Source organism: Neoarius graeffei, chromosome 25 (genome assembly GCF_027579695.1).
Source record: "Neoarius graeffei isolate fNeoGra1 chromosome 25, fNeoGra1.pri, whole genome shotgun sequence".
Taxonomy (NCBI): domain Eukaryota; kingdom Metazoa; phylum Chordata; class Actinopteri; order Siluriformes; family Ariidae; genus Neoarius; species Neoarius graeffei.
In genome coordinates, this window is record NC_083593.1 from 57,672,347 (window position 1) to 57,691,051 (window position 18,705).

The 18,705-nt window shown below is 40.8% G+C and overlaps 1 protein-coding gene across 1 annotated transcript; it reads left to right on the top strand.

Annotated features, from left to right (window-relative positions):
• The first annotated feature begins 1,548 nt into the window (after nt 1-1,548).
• ambp (alpha-1-microglobulin/bikunin precursor) lies at nt 1,549-10,779 on the top strand. Its single transcript, XM_060908477.1, has 10 exons — nt 1,549-1,659; nt 3,705-3,847; nt 4,060-4,136; nt 4,228-4,344; nt 7,620-7,721; nt 8,234-8,280; nt 8,436-8,514; nt 8,688-8,855; nt 9,905-10,078; nt 10,676-10,779. Exons 1-10 carry the CDS (start codon nt 1,549-1,551, stop codon nt 10,702-10,704), a joined length of 1,047 nt encoding a protein of 348 aa, XP_060764460.1. The 3' UTR covers nt 10,705-10,779.
• The last annotated feature ends 7,926 nt before the right edge of the window (nt 10,780-18,705 follow it).

Consider the following 18,705-nt stretch of genomic DNA (forward strand, 5'->3'; position numbering starts at 1 on the left):
AGCAATTTTATGTCATGCTAACAAATTCCAGTGTCCTCTGAAGATGGAGAGTGGTGAAAGGGTTGTTAATAATAATAATAATAATAATAATAATAATAATAATCTCATCACATTATCTCTAGCCGCTTTATCCTGTTCTACAGGGTCGCAGGCGAGCTGGATCCTATCCCAGCTGACTACGGGCGAAAGGCGGGGTTCACCCTGGACAAGTCGCCAGGTCATCACAGGGCTGACACATAGACACAGACAACCATTCACACTCACATTCACACCTACGCTCAATTTAGAGTCACCAGTTAACCTAACCTGCATGTCTTTGGACTGTGGGGGAAACCGGAGCACCCGGAGGAAACCCACGCGGACACGGGGAGAACATGCAAACTCCACACAGAAAGGCCCTCGCCGGCCCCGGGGCTCGAACCCAGGACCTTCTTGCTGTGAGGCGACAGCGCTAACCACTACACCACCGTGCCGCCCCAATAATAATAATAATAATAATAATAATAATAAAAAATGTAGGCGGCACGGTGGTGTAGTGGTTAGCGCTGTCGCCTCACAGCAAGAAGGTTCCGGGTTCGAGTCCCGTGGCCGGCGAGGGCCTTTCTGTGTGGAGTTTGCATGTTCTCCCCGTGTCCGCGTGGGTTTCCTCCGGGTGCTCCGGTTTCCCCCACAGTCCAAAGACATGCAGGTTAGGTTAACTGGTGACTCTAAATTGAGCGTAGGTGTGAATGTGAGTGTGAATGGTTGTCTGTGTCTATGTGTCAGCCCTGTGATGACCTGGCGACTTGTCCAGGGTGAACCCCGCCTTTCGCCCGTAGTCAGCTGGGATAGGCTCCAGCTTGCCTGCGACCCTGTAGAAGGATAAAGCGGCTAGAGATAATGAATGAATGAATGAATTTAATGAAATTATAATGTAATGTATTATAATATATTATATTTTATAGAATAATTTATATAACAATATATTATATATTAAATTATATATTCAATATAATTTAATAAGAATAAAACTAATAATACTAATAATAAAGTAATACAGTATAACAATAAACAAACTTTCCTAATATATTCTTAATAAATGAAGTATATGGCAAATAAAATGCACTGTGATACTTTAAAGAAAATAGAATTGGGGGAAAAAACCTAAGGCTTGTTGTGTTATTTTCCATTTGACTTTCCAACGCCCTTGACAGTCTGTAAATACTATAAAACCAATCTCTAATCCAAATCCATTTATCCAGATTAAGCTTTCCAGATTACTTGTCTCTGGAGTGTATAGTTAGAACAAGTTAAATTTATATCCTATTATTTTTAAATGCTACATAAACAGACACACAGAGCACAGGATAAATCAATCAATAAATAGATAAGAGGACCTTTGTCCTGACTGGTTCGACTGATTTTAGGCCACTTTGTGCCAGTGGGGTAAAAGCACACAACCCACTGGTCAATGGCTTTAACAGCAGGAGGGGGAGGAGGAAGATGAAGGTGTTGTCGTTCTCTCATCATTACAGACCAGAACCTCATTTGGATCGCAGACGGACAAAAATGCAGGCTGTGTTTATGGTTCTCCTGCTGGCCGGAGTGGGTCTGATCCACGGCAGCCCTCTGCCTCAGGAACCGCTCCTCCAAACCCAGGAGAACTTCGACCTGGACCGGGTAAGAACCTTGACACACCACCGAAACCTTCATAATATTCAAAGAATAATACAAATAAAAGTTTAATGATAAAGATCAACAATGATCGATTAACAGTCCTTCAAACATGTTACTGAATAATATCAACAGTTTTGTTCAGATTTGTTGTTGGAGAAAAGATTAATATAATTAGATTATATAGTACTTATTGCATAAATGACATTAAATTAAGTTATTAATAATTTATTTATATTATCACAAAATATATAAATACTGAGATAAACATACCATAGAAATAGCTGGCAATACATAACTATCATAAACCAATTAATAATATATAATTAAATTACTCTGCTGTAAACAAAAAATAAAATAAAATGAAATCCCAAACCAAGTCCTGAGTTACAGAATTAAATTATTCCTCGTGCTGCTGCTTGCTAACTCACTAGCATAACATCATCACTTCGAGTTTACTGTTTACATTAAAACTTTGCTAGTTTGCTAAAATGATTAATAAATTGTCCAAGAAGCACTTTAGAAAATCACTATTTGTAATTTTTACAAAAATTATTTGACTGTTCAAGTGTGGTTAGTGAGTGAGTAACAAAATAAGGTGACTATCTCGCTAACAACTGAATAGTAATTTTTGAACAAAACAATCGTAATATTGAAAACAGGTAACTTTACAACCTCTGTTTGTTAGAAATCACATTTCGCTATGCATTTTTCTGTATTTTTGGTTGTACTGTGTGTTAATCAATAGCTGTGGTGATCTTTTTCCTGCTAGTGTGGAAGTAAAAAAGCAGAAAAAAAAAACATCTCCTTGACCAAAGAGCAGAAACTGTTTACACACCAGGATTACGCAATGTTCATGTAAATACACACCGCTTCTTAATCAAATACATTGTTTGTTTCTATCAAAATTATTTATACAAGTAGCAGATTTGACCGAGAAAAGATCCAAGCTGGTTTATAATTTTGTAAATGTTCCTAAGATGAAAAAAAAAAAACCCTGAACACATATGATGAGATATAAAAGATATAAAAATGTTTAAAAAATGTAAAATGATTAGACTGTTTTTTTATGTTGTTTTGTTTATGAAAATTGTCATATGTCTAAATTTGGATTTTAAAAAATTAATAATAAATTAGAAATAAATTTAGATGTACAGGTGATTTCATGATTTCTGTTCTACTGATATTAGACTCACAAATATTTCAGAAATATATACAAATATTTTTACAGACATTTTAAACGCAGGGAAAGTTTCCTTCACAACAGCATTGAGCTACTTCAGATAAACAGGGTTTTTTTTAAATAAAAATTAAAAAAATAGAAAACTTTCCCAGCTCACTATTTCTCAACTTTACCTTCAAATATAATCATTAAATTTTTTTTCAAAAATCATAATTTTTTGCATTAACATGTGACTTCATCCATCATCCATTATAAAAATGTACATTTTATTCTTACCATGTTCGCGTGACCCTGTCACCTGAACACACTGAGCATGATAAAAAACTGAAATATATTTCACAAGTCCCAAGTTACCTGTTCAATCATCTGAATTTCCCGAAGATCACGAGAAGAAGAAAAGTACATTCTCTGATTCTTTCTTCTGTATTTATGATGATGATGATGTGATGTTGACTAATGAGGGCACTATGGAACGTATGATGCTGTTACCTAAATTATTGATTGCAAATTAAATAATTAATTAAAAAATAATGTTTGAATTAAATTATTAGAATGGCATTAATGCCTTTATGTTGTTATAGTATGGATGCTAGTTAAGGATATGTGTATTTGCTAAAAACTTAACACTGTTACTTTAAGATCTCATTTCAGAGCAAGGAAAACAAATTAAACATTGTTTTAAAAAATTAAAAAATATTGTTGCCTGATATCTTCAATTAACCCATTTATAATGATTAATGGAAAGTTTTCTGTGATTCACTGTTGTCTAGATTTAGATCAATAATGGAACATTTCTGACCTAAATAACTCTTAGCGTACACACACACACACACACACACACGTGTCAGCCATGTTGTTTTGTGAGCAGTTCTTGGGGAAGTGGTATGACATCGCTTCGGCCTCCAACTGCCCCTGGAGGTTGAAATACAAAGGAAATTCTCCGATCGGATCTCTGGAGCTGCAACTTAGTGACTCTCCAGACTCACTGAACATGACCCGCATCTTGTCCAGGTACACACACACACACACACACTTCTCCTACACCACAGAAATTCATATAAAAACCTTACCATTTTAGACCAAGTGCATTAGTACAGTATCTGTAAACCTGCACTACTGTCAGAGCCGCTGTTATAGAAAACTAATCAACACTTTCTGACCAATCAGAATCCAGACTGTGGTGTGAAGTTGTGTAAAAGGTGTTGTGCTGATGTTATTGGTAGGCATGGTGAGTGTAAGCTGATCACCGGTAACTACATAAAGACTGAAACTCCGGGAAGATTCTACTACCACAGTGTCAGTGAGTAAAAACACTGAACTCATGATCACAAATTAAAAGCAGAATAAAATCTGTGAACTCTAATCTCACCTCTGGCTGTGTTTCTGTACAGAGTGGTCAGCTGATGTGGATGCCTACGTGGTGCACACGAACTACGATGAGTATGCGCTGGTGGTGATGTTCAGACAGCAGCGTGGAGGAAACAAGACCACAGCGGTCAAACTGTACGGTGAGGAGTCACTGATTATTTACAGCTTTAAATAAAGTACAAGTCAGCCGGACTCCTTGAGTCAGATCTTCAGTTCAGGCCTTTGAGTCGGTTCTTTGAGTTGGCACTGATTCAGCTCTTTAAGTCATCTCTTTGAGCCAGCTCTTTTATTTGTCTTTGATTCAGATCTTCAAGTCAGCTCTTTGAATCAGTTCTTTGAGTTGACTCTCTGAATTTACTCTTTAATTCATCTCTTTGATTCAACTCTGAGTCAGCTCTTTGAGTCAGCTATTTCTCTTTGAGTTGGTCTTGTTTCAGTTTTTCAAGTCAGCTCTTTGAGTCAGCGCTTTTATTTATCTTTAACTCAGATCGTCAGTAAAGCTCTTCGAATTGGTTCTTTGAGTCAGCTCTTTGAGTCAGCTCTTTGAATTGGTTCTTGGAGTTGAATCTTTGAGTCAGTATTCTGAGTCAGCTCTTTTTTATTAATTTATTAAACCTTTATTTTACCAGGAAAGAAGACCCATTGAGATTAATAATCTCTTTTACAAGGGCGTCCTGGCCAAGAGGCAGCACAAGTACAATTCTTTGAATTGGTTCTTTGAGTCAGCACAAGTCAGCTCTTTGAATTGTTTTTTTGAGTTAGCTCTTTGAGTTGGTTCTTTGAATTGGTTCTTTGAATCAGCACTTTGAGTCAGCTCTTTGAATCAGTTCTTTGAGTTGAGTCATCTCTTTGAGTCATCTCTTTGAGTCAGCTCTTTGAATTGCTTCTTTGGCTCAAGTCCTTGAGTCAGCTATTTTAGTGATCTCTTTGAGTTGGCCCTGTTTCAGTTTTTCGAGTCAGCTCTTTCTTTAATTCAGCTTGTTTAGGTCAATGTTATAACTGACTCACATATACAGTGGTGCTTGAAAGTTTGTGAACCCTTTAGAATTTTCTATATTTCTGCATAAATATGACCTAAAACATCATCAGATTTTCACACAAGTCCTAAAAGTAGATAAAGAGAACCCAGTTAAACAAATGAGACAAAAATATTATACTTGGTCATTTATTTATTGAGGAAAATGATCCAATATTACATATCTGTGAGTGGCAAAAGTATGTGAACCTCTAGGATTAGCAGTTAACTTGAAGGTGAAATTAGAGTCAGGTGTTTTCAATCAATGGGATGACAATCAGGTGTGAGTGGGCACCCTGTTTTATTTAAAGAACAGGGATCTATCAAAGTCTGATCTTCACAACACATGTTTGTGGAAGTGTATCATGGCACAAACAAAGGAGATTTCTGAGGACCTCAGAAAAAGCGCTGTTGATGCTCATCAGGCTGGAAAAGGTCACAAAACCATCTCTAAAGAGTTTTAACTCCACCAATCCACAGTCAGACAGATTGTGTACAAATGGAGGAAATTCAAGACCATTGTTACCCTTCCCAGGAGTGGTCAACCAATAAAGATCACTCCAAGAGCAAGGCGTGTAATAGTCGGCAAGGTCAGAAAGGACCCCAGGGTAACTTCTAAGCAACTGAAAGCCTCTCTCACATTGGCTAATGTTAATGTTAATGAGTCCACCATCAGGAGAACACTGAACAACAATGGTGTGCATGGCAGGGTTGCAAGGAGAAAGCCACTGCTCACCAAAAAGAACATTGCTGCTCGTCTGCAATGTGCTAAAGATCACGTGGACAAGCCAGAAGGCTATTAGAAAAATGTTTTGTGGACAGATGAGACCAAAATAGGACTTTTTGGTTTAAATGAGAAGTGTTATGTTTGGAGAAAGGAAAACACTGCATTCCAGCATAAGAACCTTATCCCATCTGTGAAACATGGTGGTGGTAGTATCATGGTTTGGGCCTGTTTTGCTGCATCTGGGCCAGGATGGCTTGCCATCATTGATGGAACAATGAATTCTGAATTATACCAGTGAATTCTAAAGGAAAATGTCAGGACATCTGTCCATGAACTGAATCTCAAGAGAAGGTGGGTCATGCAACAAGACAACGACCCTAAGGACACAAGTCGTTCTACCAAAGAATGGTTAAAGAAGAATAAAGTGAATGTTTTGGAATGGCCAAGTCAAAGTCCTGACCTTAATCCAATGGAAATGTTGTGGAAGGACCTGAAGCGAGCAGTTCATGTGAGGAAACCCACCAACATCCCAGAGTTGAAGCTGTTCTGTACGGAGGAACGGGCTAAAATTCCTCCAAGCCGGTGTGCAGGACTGATCAACAGTTACCGCAAACATTTATTTGCAGTTATTGCTGCACAAGGGGGTCACACCAGATACTGAAAGCAAAGGTTCACATACTTTTGCCACTCACAGATATGTAATATTGGATCATTTTCCTCAATAAACAAATGACCAAGTATAATATTTTTGCCTCATTTGTTTAACTGGGTTCTCTTTATCTACTTTTAGGACTTGTGTGGAAATCTGATGATGTTTTAGGTCATATTTATGCAGAAATATAGAAAATTCTAAAGGGTTCACAAACTTTCAAACACCACTGTACATATACAGTACCAGTCAAATGTTTAGACACTTACTTTTGGACAAACTTTTGACTCCTGCTGCATAAACATCTGAACATCTCTGGAGATGTAGGTAACACTGTTATTCATTCATTTGTTCATCTTCAGTAACCACGTGACTCCACATACACATTAAGGCCAATTTATGCTGACAACGCAGTCCTCGCAGATAGCGTCGCAGATGGCATCTGCGTAGCCCCCCCTTTCGCAGACGCTCTGCGCGCACCTCCCAAAAATTGTGACCACCGCAGAAGCCTCACAGACAGCGTCGCAGACAAGAGGGCTCTGATTGGTCCACTCTACATCCGCTGTACACGCACTTCCGCTTCCCTACTTTCCTGGTTTGTTTTGTTTTCACGACCGCCATTTTTAAAAACACGAGCGAAGATGGAGCAGCACGAAGAGCGGTTGATCGAGGAAGTACGGACATCTATATGACTCCAGTTCTAGTCATTATAAGTAACCGGAGGATAAACACTCCACTAACCACACCCACCAACTACTCCTAGCGATTTCGCGACTTCGCGCCCCCTTGCGTTGTGGCGGTGAATAACATCGCGCACGCCTATTACTCCCCGCTCAACGATAAATTACAACTGTCTGCGAAAAGCTATCTGCGAAAGCCTTGTCGCAAGAGCATGCAGAGGCCCTTAGCAAGCAACAAAATGCACGGCACGTGTTCGTTCTGTACGTCCATGCGTGTGTGAAGTAGAGCTCGTGAGAAACATGGGCTAAGATTAAGGTTTTGTGCTGTTTGCTGCCCCCAACAGGTCGTAAGAAGGAACTGCGGCCCACACTGTTGGAAGACTTTAAGACCCTGGTGGCTGAGCAGGGAATGAGTGCAGATACCATCTCAATTAAAGAGGACAAAGGTATAAAACTCTACAGTTCCCATCAGAGAGGGTTTTTTTTAACCTCACAGTGATCCTAGTACCTTTAGGTATAAATGAAATGTGGATGCACCCTTCAGTACAACAACATCATCAGGAAAATATGATACAAAGAAATTTGAGCCCAAGAAGGCAGGCAGTATGTGTGAGAGTTTGAGGAAAGGTACCAATGACACCTGTTTTAAAGGTAAAGATTGGATATGGAGGGTTTGAGAGAATAATTATGGCACATTTAGAAAGTGTAACACACTCGTTGTTGTTGCTCGGAATTTAAATTTTTGTTGTCATCCTAATTGTGTGCTAAGGGTGTGCAAACTTTTGTGCTTGAGTGTGTTTTTGTCTTTCTTCCTTTGCTGAAGAGCAGCATTTAGTCCTAGTGCTCATTTTAATTATATAAAATTATTCCTTTAACAAACTTTATGTTAGAGGATTTATTTCAGGTGGTCGGATCTAATTATTTCTTTGTCTCTGTTATTTGTTTCCCTTCTCTTCAGGAGATTGTGCTCCAGGTGAAAAAACAGCTCTTGAGCCTGAGGTCCAGGTAATTTTTAAAGAAAAATATTGTCCATAATTTCTGTCCTGTTGATGGTGTAAAATGTAAAGCTGTTATTAAAACATTTCCTAAGAAAGTACTGAGGCTAACGTGTGGTCAATCCCATAATGCTTTGCGTGTCCTGTGGCTGTGGATTGGTCCAGCCGAAGATTAGACGATCGGTGGTGCTGCCTCCACTTGATGAAGGTTCTGCAGACGACACAACCATCTTTAAAGGAGAAGGTGAGTGAAGAGTTTCAGGTGACGAGCTGATCTGATTGGACGCTCTGACAGCTGATGTACTGCTGATGTTTAAAATCCAAATTCAACCTTCGTTCTTTTGTTTCTGAGTGAAATCACTTCCTAATGCACCTCTGTGTGTGTGTGTGTGTGTGTGTGTGTGCGTGCATGCATAGAGTCCTGTACGGGTGCCCCAGACCCTGGTCCGTGTTTCGGGATGTTCCAACGTTACTACTACAACTCCTCCATCATGACGTGTCAGGAGTTTACGTACGGAGGCTGTATGGGCAACCCGAACAACTTCGCCACTGAGAAGGAATGTCTACAGACCTGCCGCACTGAGGGTGTGTGTGTGTGTGTGTGTGTGTGCATGTGTGTGTGTGCAGTAAAATACTACATGAATAGTGTTGTGCGATGAAGTAAAGTTACTTTTCACTGTGAAGTTGATTATTTTCCTTTATAATACAGCACAAGCTACTTCCGGTAAAATTGTGCACTCTGATTGGTTCCTTGGTGGGTTGTATTTTCCCGTAATGCCCGTGGGTGATTACAGATTTTCTTTCCAAGGCACCGGTTTTCAACGTTGCAAAAAACAAACAAAATGACAAAAAATGGCCGAAACACAAAAGACAAACAAGAGTCACTGAGTTATTCAAGAAATGAGCAATGAAGAGCATTCAGAAACCGCTAACTGCTAATGGAAATTCAGTTCTGAAACTGCTAGCTGTTTATTCTGCATGTGCGAATCAACTACAGTACAAATATGATGTGACTGAAAGCACGCCTCATTATAATAACTGTCTCTTTTAATCTTAGAAATAAAAAAGCCATCTAATAAACTCCTTATCAACCTCGCTCGCTCAGTCTTTACGGGAAAATATGAGACCTCACCGACGGCTCGGTTTGTACTGTCAAGACCTTGGTCTGATATTTTCCTGCAAAGACCTCGTGCTCAGTTAATAAGTAGTTAATAACAGCACATCCCCAAGTGTTTTATTCCTCTTACACCAACTTACTTTAACGTTGGTGAATCAAGCTAGTTCCTGTTCTCATGTGCGTTATAGCAGCTGTAAACAGTCGTTCCCTCAGCAGCCTCTCATTATTCTCTCTTTAAGTTAATAAGACAAAGAAAAGCTTATAAGCATAAACTGCTCTGTCCGCTGACACTGGAGACTCCTTCCAGAAACGTTACGTAAACATTTCAAATCAAGGATTTTATTATCAGTGGAGCGTTTGCTGGACATGCCCCTGTGAATGAGCTGTTGCTATGGAAACGATAATGTATCAGAACAAGAGCGTTAATTATAAATAAAGCTGTGCTACTGTCAGAGCTGCTGTTAGAGAGAATTAATCAACACCTTCTGACTGATCTTGTGTCCTCTCACCTGTCCAGCTGCCTGTCGGATCCCGATAGACGCCGGTTCGTGTAAAACGTTGTTGCAGTTCTGGGCTTTCAACTCCACCGACGGGAAGTGTGTGTCCTTTAATTACGGAGGGTGTGAGGGCAACGGCAACCGCTTCTACACACAGAAAGAGTGTGAGGAGTACTGCGGCGTCAGCAGAGACGGTAAACACACACACAGTTTTATAAATAAATGTACAGTTTATGTAGAGTTGAGTGCAAACGTTTGTGCCCCCTTTGCTCTATCAGTTTATGTACAAAAACAGAAATTCATCGTCATTTCATGATGTTTTCATTCATAGTACAGCAACTGTCTCTTTATTAACATCCTCAAAAGTACACCCCCCCGGTAACATATTCGAGTTTGTACACCATTAATGTGTTTAATTATTTAAACCAGTCACATGTTGACTCTGGTAAAGTCTTATTTAAGGCATGAAACCTTTCAAAATATTACTAAACATGAAAATATTGACCTAGAGAAGGAAATAATGAAAAAAACATATTTATCCACATTAATATCATATTCACTATTATTTTGTTTCAATAATAATAATAATAATAATAATAATAATAATAATATATTTACACACTGTTTTATTTATTATTTGTGTTAGTTGTGATAATAAAGGAACATTTGTGAAACTTTTGCACTCAACTGTACAGATAATATAACATCATAAAATAATAAAACTCTTTTATACCACTTCCAAAATATTTTTTATGTTTATACTAAATCATATTGTGTGTTTAATATTTCAGATGAAGAGGAGTTCCTCAAAGTGAACTAAAAACCAAACACAAGCTGAGCTTCTTCCTGTTTCCTGTAGAAATAATAATCAATACACAATAAACATCGAGTATCAGTTCTGTTTTCTAGAGATAAACTCTGTGACGTAGAAACCTTTGCTGAACTTTTCTTGGAAATAAAATATTAATATTAAAATATTATTGGAGATTCACTAAAACGATTTCACGTTGACCTTCATCGTTAACATGTTGTACGAGCAATGATAGTGAAATTGTTTAAAGGTCATAGGCAAGGGTCGGAGGTGAAACGTAGAATATCAACTTTATTGTCTAGAAGAACGACCCAAAAAGTGAATTCAATCTTCCTGGTGTCTAATTTGCACCTAAAATTGAATAAAATGGTTAAAATATACTGTTTTGCCCAATTTCTGAAGGTTTGTTTACATCTCACTGATGCGCACTTTCACCGCCAGGGGACCGTCGTCGTGACGTCATTTAAGCCAAACAGACCGGGAGCAGCTCTGTGTTTACCTGCGAACCGAGCACACGTGTACGGACTTTGGTCGAGAGAGGTTGTGTAAAATGTCTGAAAGCGATAGCGATTTTGAAGTAGGAACTCTCCAAATTGAATACTGAGAGGTGAAACCGTATATGTATGACCCTATGGCCGTTGTGAAGCAATCGGTGAATGTGGCTCACTGGTTTGACCGTGCGGCCTCGGAATTGGACAGCGACTCGGCCGACTCTGATCGCGGTGACCCCGGACCTCAACAAGACTCGCGCCCAAACGATTTATCCTGGTAGTTACGATAAATTCCTACTTTTGTCGTAATACTAAATAAGAGCCCTTTTGAAGAATAATTAAACCGCCCTCCCTAGTGGATATAGGGAACGATTACTGGACAGCGCGCCGGTAGGCCACATTAACCTGCCATCCGCGGTATTATACTATTTATAGCCGACTCTAAGCGAGGAAATATCCCTTTGTCTCATTTCCACAATGATTGTACAGGATCCCTCAGGATTCTTGACTCGTCAATTGCAAGCAAAAGTAAAAATGTTTCCCTCCAATCTTCTCCTTTTTGCTTGAGCGTTGCTGCTCCGTTTCTTCTTTGACTGCTTGATTTTGTTTCACGCACACAATCCACTCTCTCCGCCTCGTCTCCTCTTCCGGAAAAAGCCAACCCACTCGCTCTGCCTCTTCTCCTTTTTCGGAAAAAGCCAATCCACTCTCTCCGCCTCTTCTCCTCTCTTGGAAAAAGGTAAAAGCTTCTTCCTGAACCGGTCCCGTTGTTACAGTTCACTACACAACAATAAGGCATGGGGGTTTTCTTTGGAAATTCCTGAACGCACGTCTGCACTCAAGCCGAACGGCAATGTAAGTAAACGGAAGTGGACTCAACTCAAGTGGTTTGTTTGGCTTAAATGACGTCACGCGCCGAGTGGTCACGAAAATCGCCGAACAGAAATTCACTGCGATCTGCGCCAACTTATTTTAATTATTACTTATTAACAATACTTCTTGGGACCAGAAGAAAATTACAGAGGGTTTTTTAACATATAAAGTTTCAAATGTGCATAAAATTAAAACCGTTGCCTATGAGCTTTAAAGGTGTTATAAGTGTTAATACATACAGACACTTCGCCATGGGGTGATTAACGCATTTAAATAAATAAAATACATCAAACAAAAAAACTTTTTGTTATTCCTGTATGTTGAATAAAGTTTTTTCCCTATAGTGTATAACATTGCAATGATTTGGGGGCGGGGCTACGTATGAATGTTTTTAGTGATGTCACTGAACATGCTCCATGGTGTGAGCCTATGCAAATTACTAGATGATGATGATGATGTGACATTGATGACGATGGAAACTTTTAGCTGAAGCATCTAGCTAGCAATTTAGCATGCAATCGTAGCTAATGACAGATATATTTCTATTTTTGGCTGTAATTAAATAAATCAGTGAGACATTGAGGATGTAAACTGGGACTGAAATGTCAGTCTCACTGATAAACGTCAGCTAGTTTATTAGCAGTTAGCTAATGCCGCTTTTCCACTACAAACGCGGCTGAGTCGGGCTGAGCCGTGCCGTGCTGAGTCGAGCTGAGTGGGGCTGTTGGAGTTGCATTTCGACTACAACCGCGCTGAACTGTGCTGGCTGGAAGTGGGTGGACACATTGGGTGGAGTTAGCGAAAGTGGGTGGACGTCACGTGATGTCGTTAGGCGGCGCAAACAGTGACATCAGTGATCTTTTAAGCGGTAGTCTCACGACCCGGATAGTAAACAATAAACATGGAGGACATGGAGTCGTTAGTGTTGCTGGTCTTGGTGCTGTGGCTTGTTGTCACCGACAACGCCAACAGATACTGGCAAGAGCGTATAGATGAGGCGAGGCGCATAAGGCTCCAGAAATTCTCGTAATTCTTCTTCTTCCGGGTTTACGGTGTTTACAGATCCCAGCGTGCTCGCGGGGCGTGTGTGGGCATGTGAGGACACTCCTCCTCACCAATCAGTGCACAGGGGAGTGTCTGCTCACGCCCCCAGCCTCACTCGGCACGGTTTGGCTCGCTTCAGCCCCACTCCAAAACCGTGCGAGTTTTAGGGGCTAAGCAGGGCTGAAGCGAGCTGAGTCGTGCTGTTCTTTGGTAGTCGAAACGCGAGCCGTGTCGGGCTGAAGTGAGATGAAAAAGGGTAGTGGAAAAGGGCCATAACTGACTAGCTACATTAGCCAAAGTTCCTGGGCTATAAACGATGGCAGGAGGATATCGATACGTTTCAAATTTGCATATTCATGTATATATAAATGGTGCCATTTTAATGGGGGTGACGGTGTCCAGCTGTTCCTCTGTCATTATAAAAGCACTAAACATCTATATATCTGTATAAATTAGTTTTAATGTTTGAAATGTTCTGAGATTGTAATTCCGGCTCTGTCCACCAGGGGTCAGTGTTGTCTGACTGATTCCGGCTGTTGCTCTGAATCCACCTCACAGCTCAGTGTGTTAGTATCTGAGGTCAGGGTTTGGATAAAGGAGACTGTTCTGAGATCAGGGCAGAGCAAAAAGTTCCTGCCTCGAGCGGCGGCGTTCCTGTTCCGGCTTCCTGTCCTGCAGATTCCCAGCGTTCCCGACCTGCGATACTGGCAAGAGAATGCTGGGAATATCCGGAGAGGAAAAAGGAACTGACGGCTTTCTGTGACCTTCCGGTCAAGGCCACATCACCTGCTCGCCCACACACACACACACACACACACTCACACAAAGCAATATAGGAGAATGATAGATGCCAATAAACCTTTGTTCAAACACGTACACAGATTTAGAGACTTTTACAACATTCACAGAAATATTCAGAACGTATTCAACGTTTCATTAGAATTCCTTTCGCATGACCTCAGCTTGCTTCTTGCTGTGTGCAATAGAACAGGAAGTTAGGACAAGCACCAACCTAACATTCCAATGTTCTAGAAAACTTCATTTTTCTCCTAAAAGGATTCCATATTCCTACTTTAACAGGGTGCCAATACATTATTCATTTATAACATCTGGATGTAGCTGCATGACCTCATATGAAGCTTGGTAGTGTGATGTCACAAATCATTCTTAACAGCTTGAACCAATCATATATGATATACAAACTATTAGCAGATGACCACACGGTAATGGAAGACTTTCTGTTATGGAACTTCACGTGAATTGAGCTAGAAGAAAGAAGAAGAAACCTTTATTCATCACATGCACACTTCAAGCACAGTGAAATTCATCCTCTGCATTTAACCCATCTGAAGCAGTGAACACATACACTCAGAGCAGTGGGCAGCCACACCAGAGCACCCGGGGAGCAGTCAGGGGTTCGGTACCTCGCTCAAGGGCACTTCAGCCCAAGACCGCTCCACATCAACCTAACTGCATGTCTTTGGACTGTGGGGGAAACCGGAGCACCCGGAGGAAACCCACACAGACACGGGGAGAACATGCAAACTCTACACAGAAAGGCCCTCGCCAGCCGCTGGGTTCAAACCCAGAACCTTCTTGCTGTGAGGCGACCGTGCTAACCACTACACCACCGTGCTGCCCACGTAGACTAGCTAGCAATCTATGTTAGCTAACATGCATGAACAACATGGTTTCTAAATATAAACAGGAGCAATAAATTAGTATTTAACACCCACACCTGCAAAAAAAGTCAGCATTACTCTGAAAAAGTTCACTAAGTAGTTTGATAGCTAGCAGGTAAGCTAATGTGCGAATATACAAAACGTGAACAAAACCACAAAGTGTACCCGAAAACTGGTGTGTTATTTATAGATAACTGCAATCACATATCGCAATTTGGAATGACTCCACCCTCCCAGGCCACACCCCCAAAGTTATACAGATGATAATACAGTTCCCCTTCAAATGTAAATTTGTAATTATTGCTTCTAATTTGTTTAAAAAGAAAGGTAACTTTAAAATAACATTCTCACAATGTTTTGAGAACGTCTGTATGTCTTAGAATAATGTTCACATAAAGTTCTGAGAAACTGAGACGCTAACACGATGGAAATGTTATAGCAGTGTTGTAAGAACATTATGTAGAAACTTTCTCAGAAAACCTGACAGTTTAAACTGTTCTTTTAGAGCCAAAGTTCAGAAAATGTTCTAACCTTAAACTCTTTGCTGGATTCTCAGTGAAATCACACTCATATCATCGCACGTGAAACATATCTCAGCGAATCGAGAACATTCAGGGAAAGTGTTGACACTGTATTTTTATTTTAAATTCTTGTTTTTTTTCCACAACAAATTATTTTTATTTGAGTATTTTAATATGGTGAGTTTTGCAACGTTCTGTCAAAGAGCTGACGAGCCAAACTTTATATAATTTGGGGTTTTTCTGAAGAATGTTGGATTTGGTTAAGAGTGAATCCTGATATGCAACTTAGTGAGTTTTGTGTGTGTGTGTGTGTGTGTGTGTGTGTGTGTGTGTGTGTGTGTGTGTGTGTGTGTGTGTGTAGTTGCTGCTGGATGAAGCTGATGCAAATTTTTTAATGCAGTCAGAAACCAGAGCGCTGTGGTCTGGGTAAATGAAATGAGAGAGAGAGAGAGAGAGAGAGAGAGAGAGAGAGAGAGAGAGAGAGAGAGAGTGTGTGTGTGTGTAACTGGGATGGGTTAGTGGTATGGGAAGAGTTCTGGTGTGTAAATATGTAGAGAGCAAAGCGTGTGTGTGTGTGTTGGGCTGGTTGGCAACTCAAACAGATTCAGACCACTGGATAAGATCAAAGCAAGACTCACAGAAGGGTTCACTTTGCCTTCAGGATACACACGCACACACACACACACACACACACACACACACACACACACACACACACACTTCCATGGAACATCACAGTGTCAGAATTTCCCACATAAGAACTTTTCATATAATGACACACCTACAGGCTACTGCTCTCTCTCTCTTTCTCTCTCACACACACACACACACACACACACACACACCCCTACAGATGTCCTGATGCAAATATGATCATCCCCTGAAGAGACACGCAAACACACAACACAATGACATTCAATATACAACGTGGAAACCACACTTTCTTCCTTACAGCAGCTTGGTATGACTCCGCCCCCTTCCACCCTAGACCACACCCCCTCCTCAAGTTTGAAGTTAAGTAAATGTTGCTTTGAATAAAGACTTCAGTTACATATTTGCTAACAGAGTTCTGGTTGTTATTGGAATATTGGATAACGTTTTAAACAGGTTATGAGGGAACCTTAATATAACATACAGTCAACTTCAGAAGTATTGGCACTCTGTTAACGTCATAAAACTTAATAATATACTGTAGATGATTATGGACAGAGAGACTCATAAACTCACCATCAACAGCCATTGAGTTATTTATTGTATGATGTCCTCTCGTGCACCTCTCGTGTCTTTTTCTTTTCTCTTTGAAAATATGGATCAAATCAGCAGGACGTGTATGTACCCTGCCCAGATTAGGGTTATTGGTTCTTGGTCCTGCGTCCGCAGACAAGCATCTGGTGATCAGACCACCCATGTAGCCAGGTCGTGCTCAGCCTGAAACAGTGACGTGCTCAGGTGCAACGTTAGGTGGCAGGCATGTGATGGATGAGGAGATGGATGTTTTAGCTAGACAAAGCTCTTGGAATAGAAACTGGCTTTGAGATCTGTCAGAGATGGAAAGGAATGGACTGGAGATCATCATTATATCCACACACATTACTCAACATCTTGATCAGGGATGGTTTCTGCCCTACTCCAGACTTCCCACAGGAGATGGTGTGAGAATATTCACCAGTCCAAGCCTGAAGAACTTGCAGCTGGAGATGTCAAGCCTCTGGAAGGAAAGACTCATTGTTATTTGGTTCTAATGCACCTAATCAGAGTTCAGCCTGGTGGAGAAGGTGCTCAGGATGGTTCCTCCAACTGACTCCATAATGCTGCGGGGGAACTTTGGTTCCCATGTTAGTCATGATGGTGATACAGGGATCTATGTAGTGTTGTGTGTACTTGGTACAAGAGCAGCCTGAGCCAAGGTCAGTCATTAGTGTTGTGATGTTGTGATTGTATCATCAGACCTGAGGCCATGTTCTGTAAACTTGGGTAAAGACAAGATCAGAACTATCACGACATCACATCAGCTTGGTTGTTGAGTTGTGGTGTGTTCCACAGGATGCTGGATAATTTTTTTCTAGTAAAACCAAGAGAGCATTCTCAGTTGCTTGGGAACATCTGGCTGAAGCTTCATTTGAGTCCAGTCTCTGAAACGACTCCTGTGTATCGAGTGAAGTCAGGATTCTAAATAGAGCATGTTTAAATCATCAATCACAGAAGCAATGGGAGAAGCTGCGTCAGAAAGGCTGTCGGAGCCTGTCATGGTGGTGACTCTTGGACGTCCTGGTGAAATACCAGCAATGAAGGAAGCTCATAAGTTAAAGAAGAAGGAGGCCTGAGGTTGAACGGATTCAGGTGAGGGGCAAGGGGAAGCCGAGAAGGCTATGACACAAACAGGGGCAGAAGCGAAAGCAGAACTTGAGCTATACAGGTGAAAAGAAAAGATAGTGATGATGTACGGTAATATGAACAAGCTTGGAATTGGCTGATAAAATGTCATTTAAGCTCCACCTCTTTTAACCAAGGGAAGAATGTCAGGATGAAGACATGAAACATCATGAAGCTTTAAATCTCTGGGTCTCAGCACTGATGTCATAAATCAGGCATTAAAGGATACGCGACCTTTGCATCAGTTCCTGACCTAGATTTCATTAGACACTGGTGCAGATATCATCAATGTGAAATCAAAGAGTGGTGTGTGTGTGTGTGTGTGTGTGTGTGTGTGTGTGTGTGTGTGTATACGTGTATACATATGGGTTAAGTTGTTAGCTAAGCCGTTGTAAAAGCACACTTCCTTTCAGCACGTTAAAGCTGTTGAGACTTACGTGATTAACTACTAACCAAAGTGTGGAGGGTTTTAACATCTCTGTAGATGTGAGCGTTTCTCAAACCTTCTGGGGAAAAAATAAAAAGTCCAAATCAGGGCTGTGTAAAAGACTTTCATTGTTGAGCTTCCTGTGGTTTGACGAAGCAGCACTTACAGCCCTGAACTCCATGCTCGGTTGCATGCTTTGTTTTGCCCATTGGCTTTCCTTAAACACCGTCCACAAGCAGTTAACATTCTCATTTTCAACTGTCTGGAATGGAGGATGGTATCGTGGGGGAGGGGATGGGAGAATGAAGGAGGAGGAATGAGAGAAGGAGAAAGAACGAGGGAACCTTTCAGCCTGCACCCTCTCCATCTCCTCTCACTGTCTGTCCTGCTCCAGAACTCCACTGTGTAGATGCATTTACACCCTGAGAGAGAGAGAGAGAGAGAGAGAGAGAGACAGACAGACAAGAAGAAGGAGAGAGTGAGACAGATGACAGAGTCCTGCAACATTGAACAGCTGTGTTCATTCTGTCCCTCATTCCTGTTAGTGTCGTGTTCATTACATTATATAGAAGGTTCTTACCGGTTCTTCTTCAACGGGC

Bases quoted from the DNA above. Each gene is read 5' to 3' on its own strand.
- ambp (XM_060908477.1), top strand. From the start codon at position 1,549: ATGCAGGCTGTGTTTATGGTTCTCCTGCTGGCCGGAGTGGGTCTGATC. The intron at 1,660-3,704 runs GTAAGAACCTTG...TTTTGTGAGCAG, and splicing joins AGAACTTCGACCTGGACCGG to TTCTTGGGGAAGTGGTATGA. The intron at 3,848-4,059 runs GTACACACACAC...TGTTATTGGTAG, and splicing joins ATGACCCGCATCTTGTCCAG to GCATGGTGAGTGTAAGCTGA.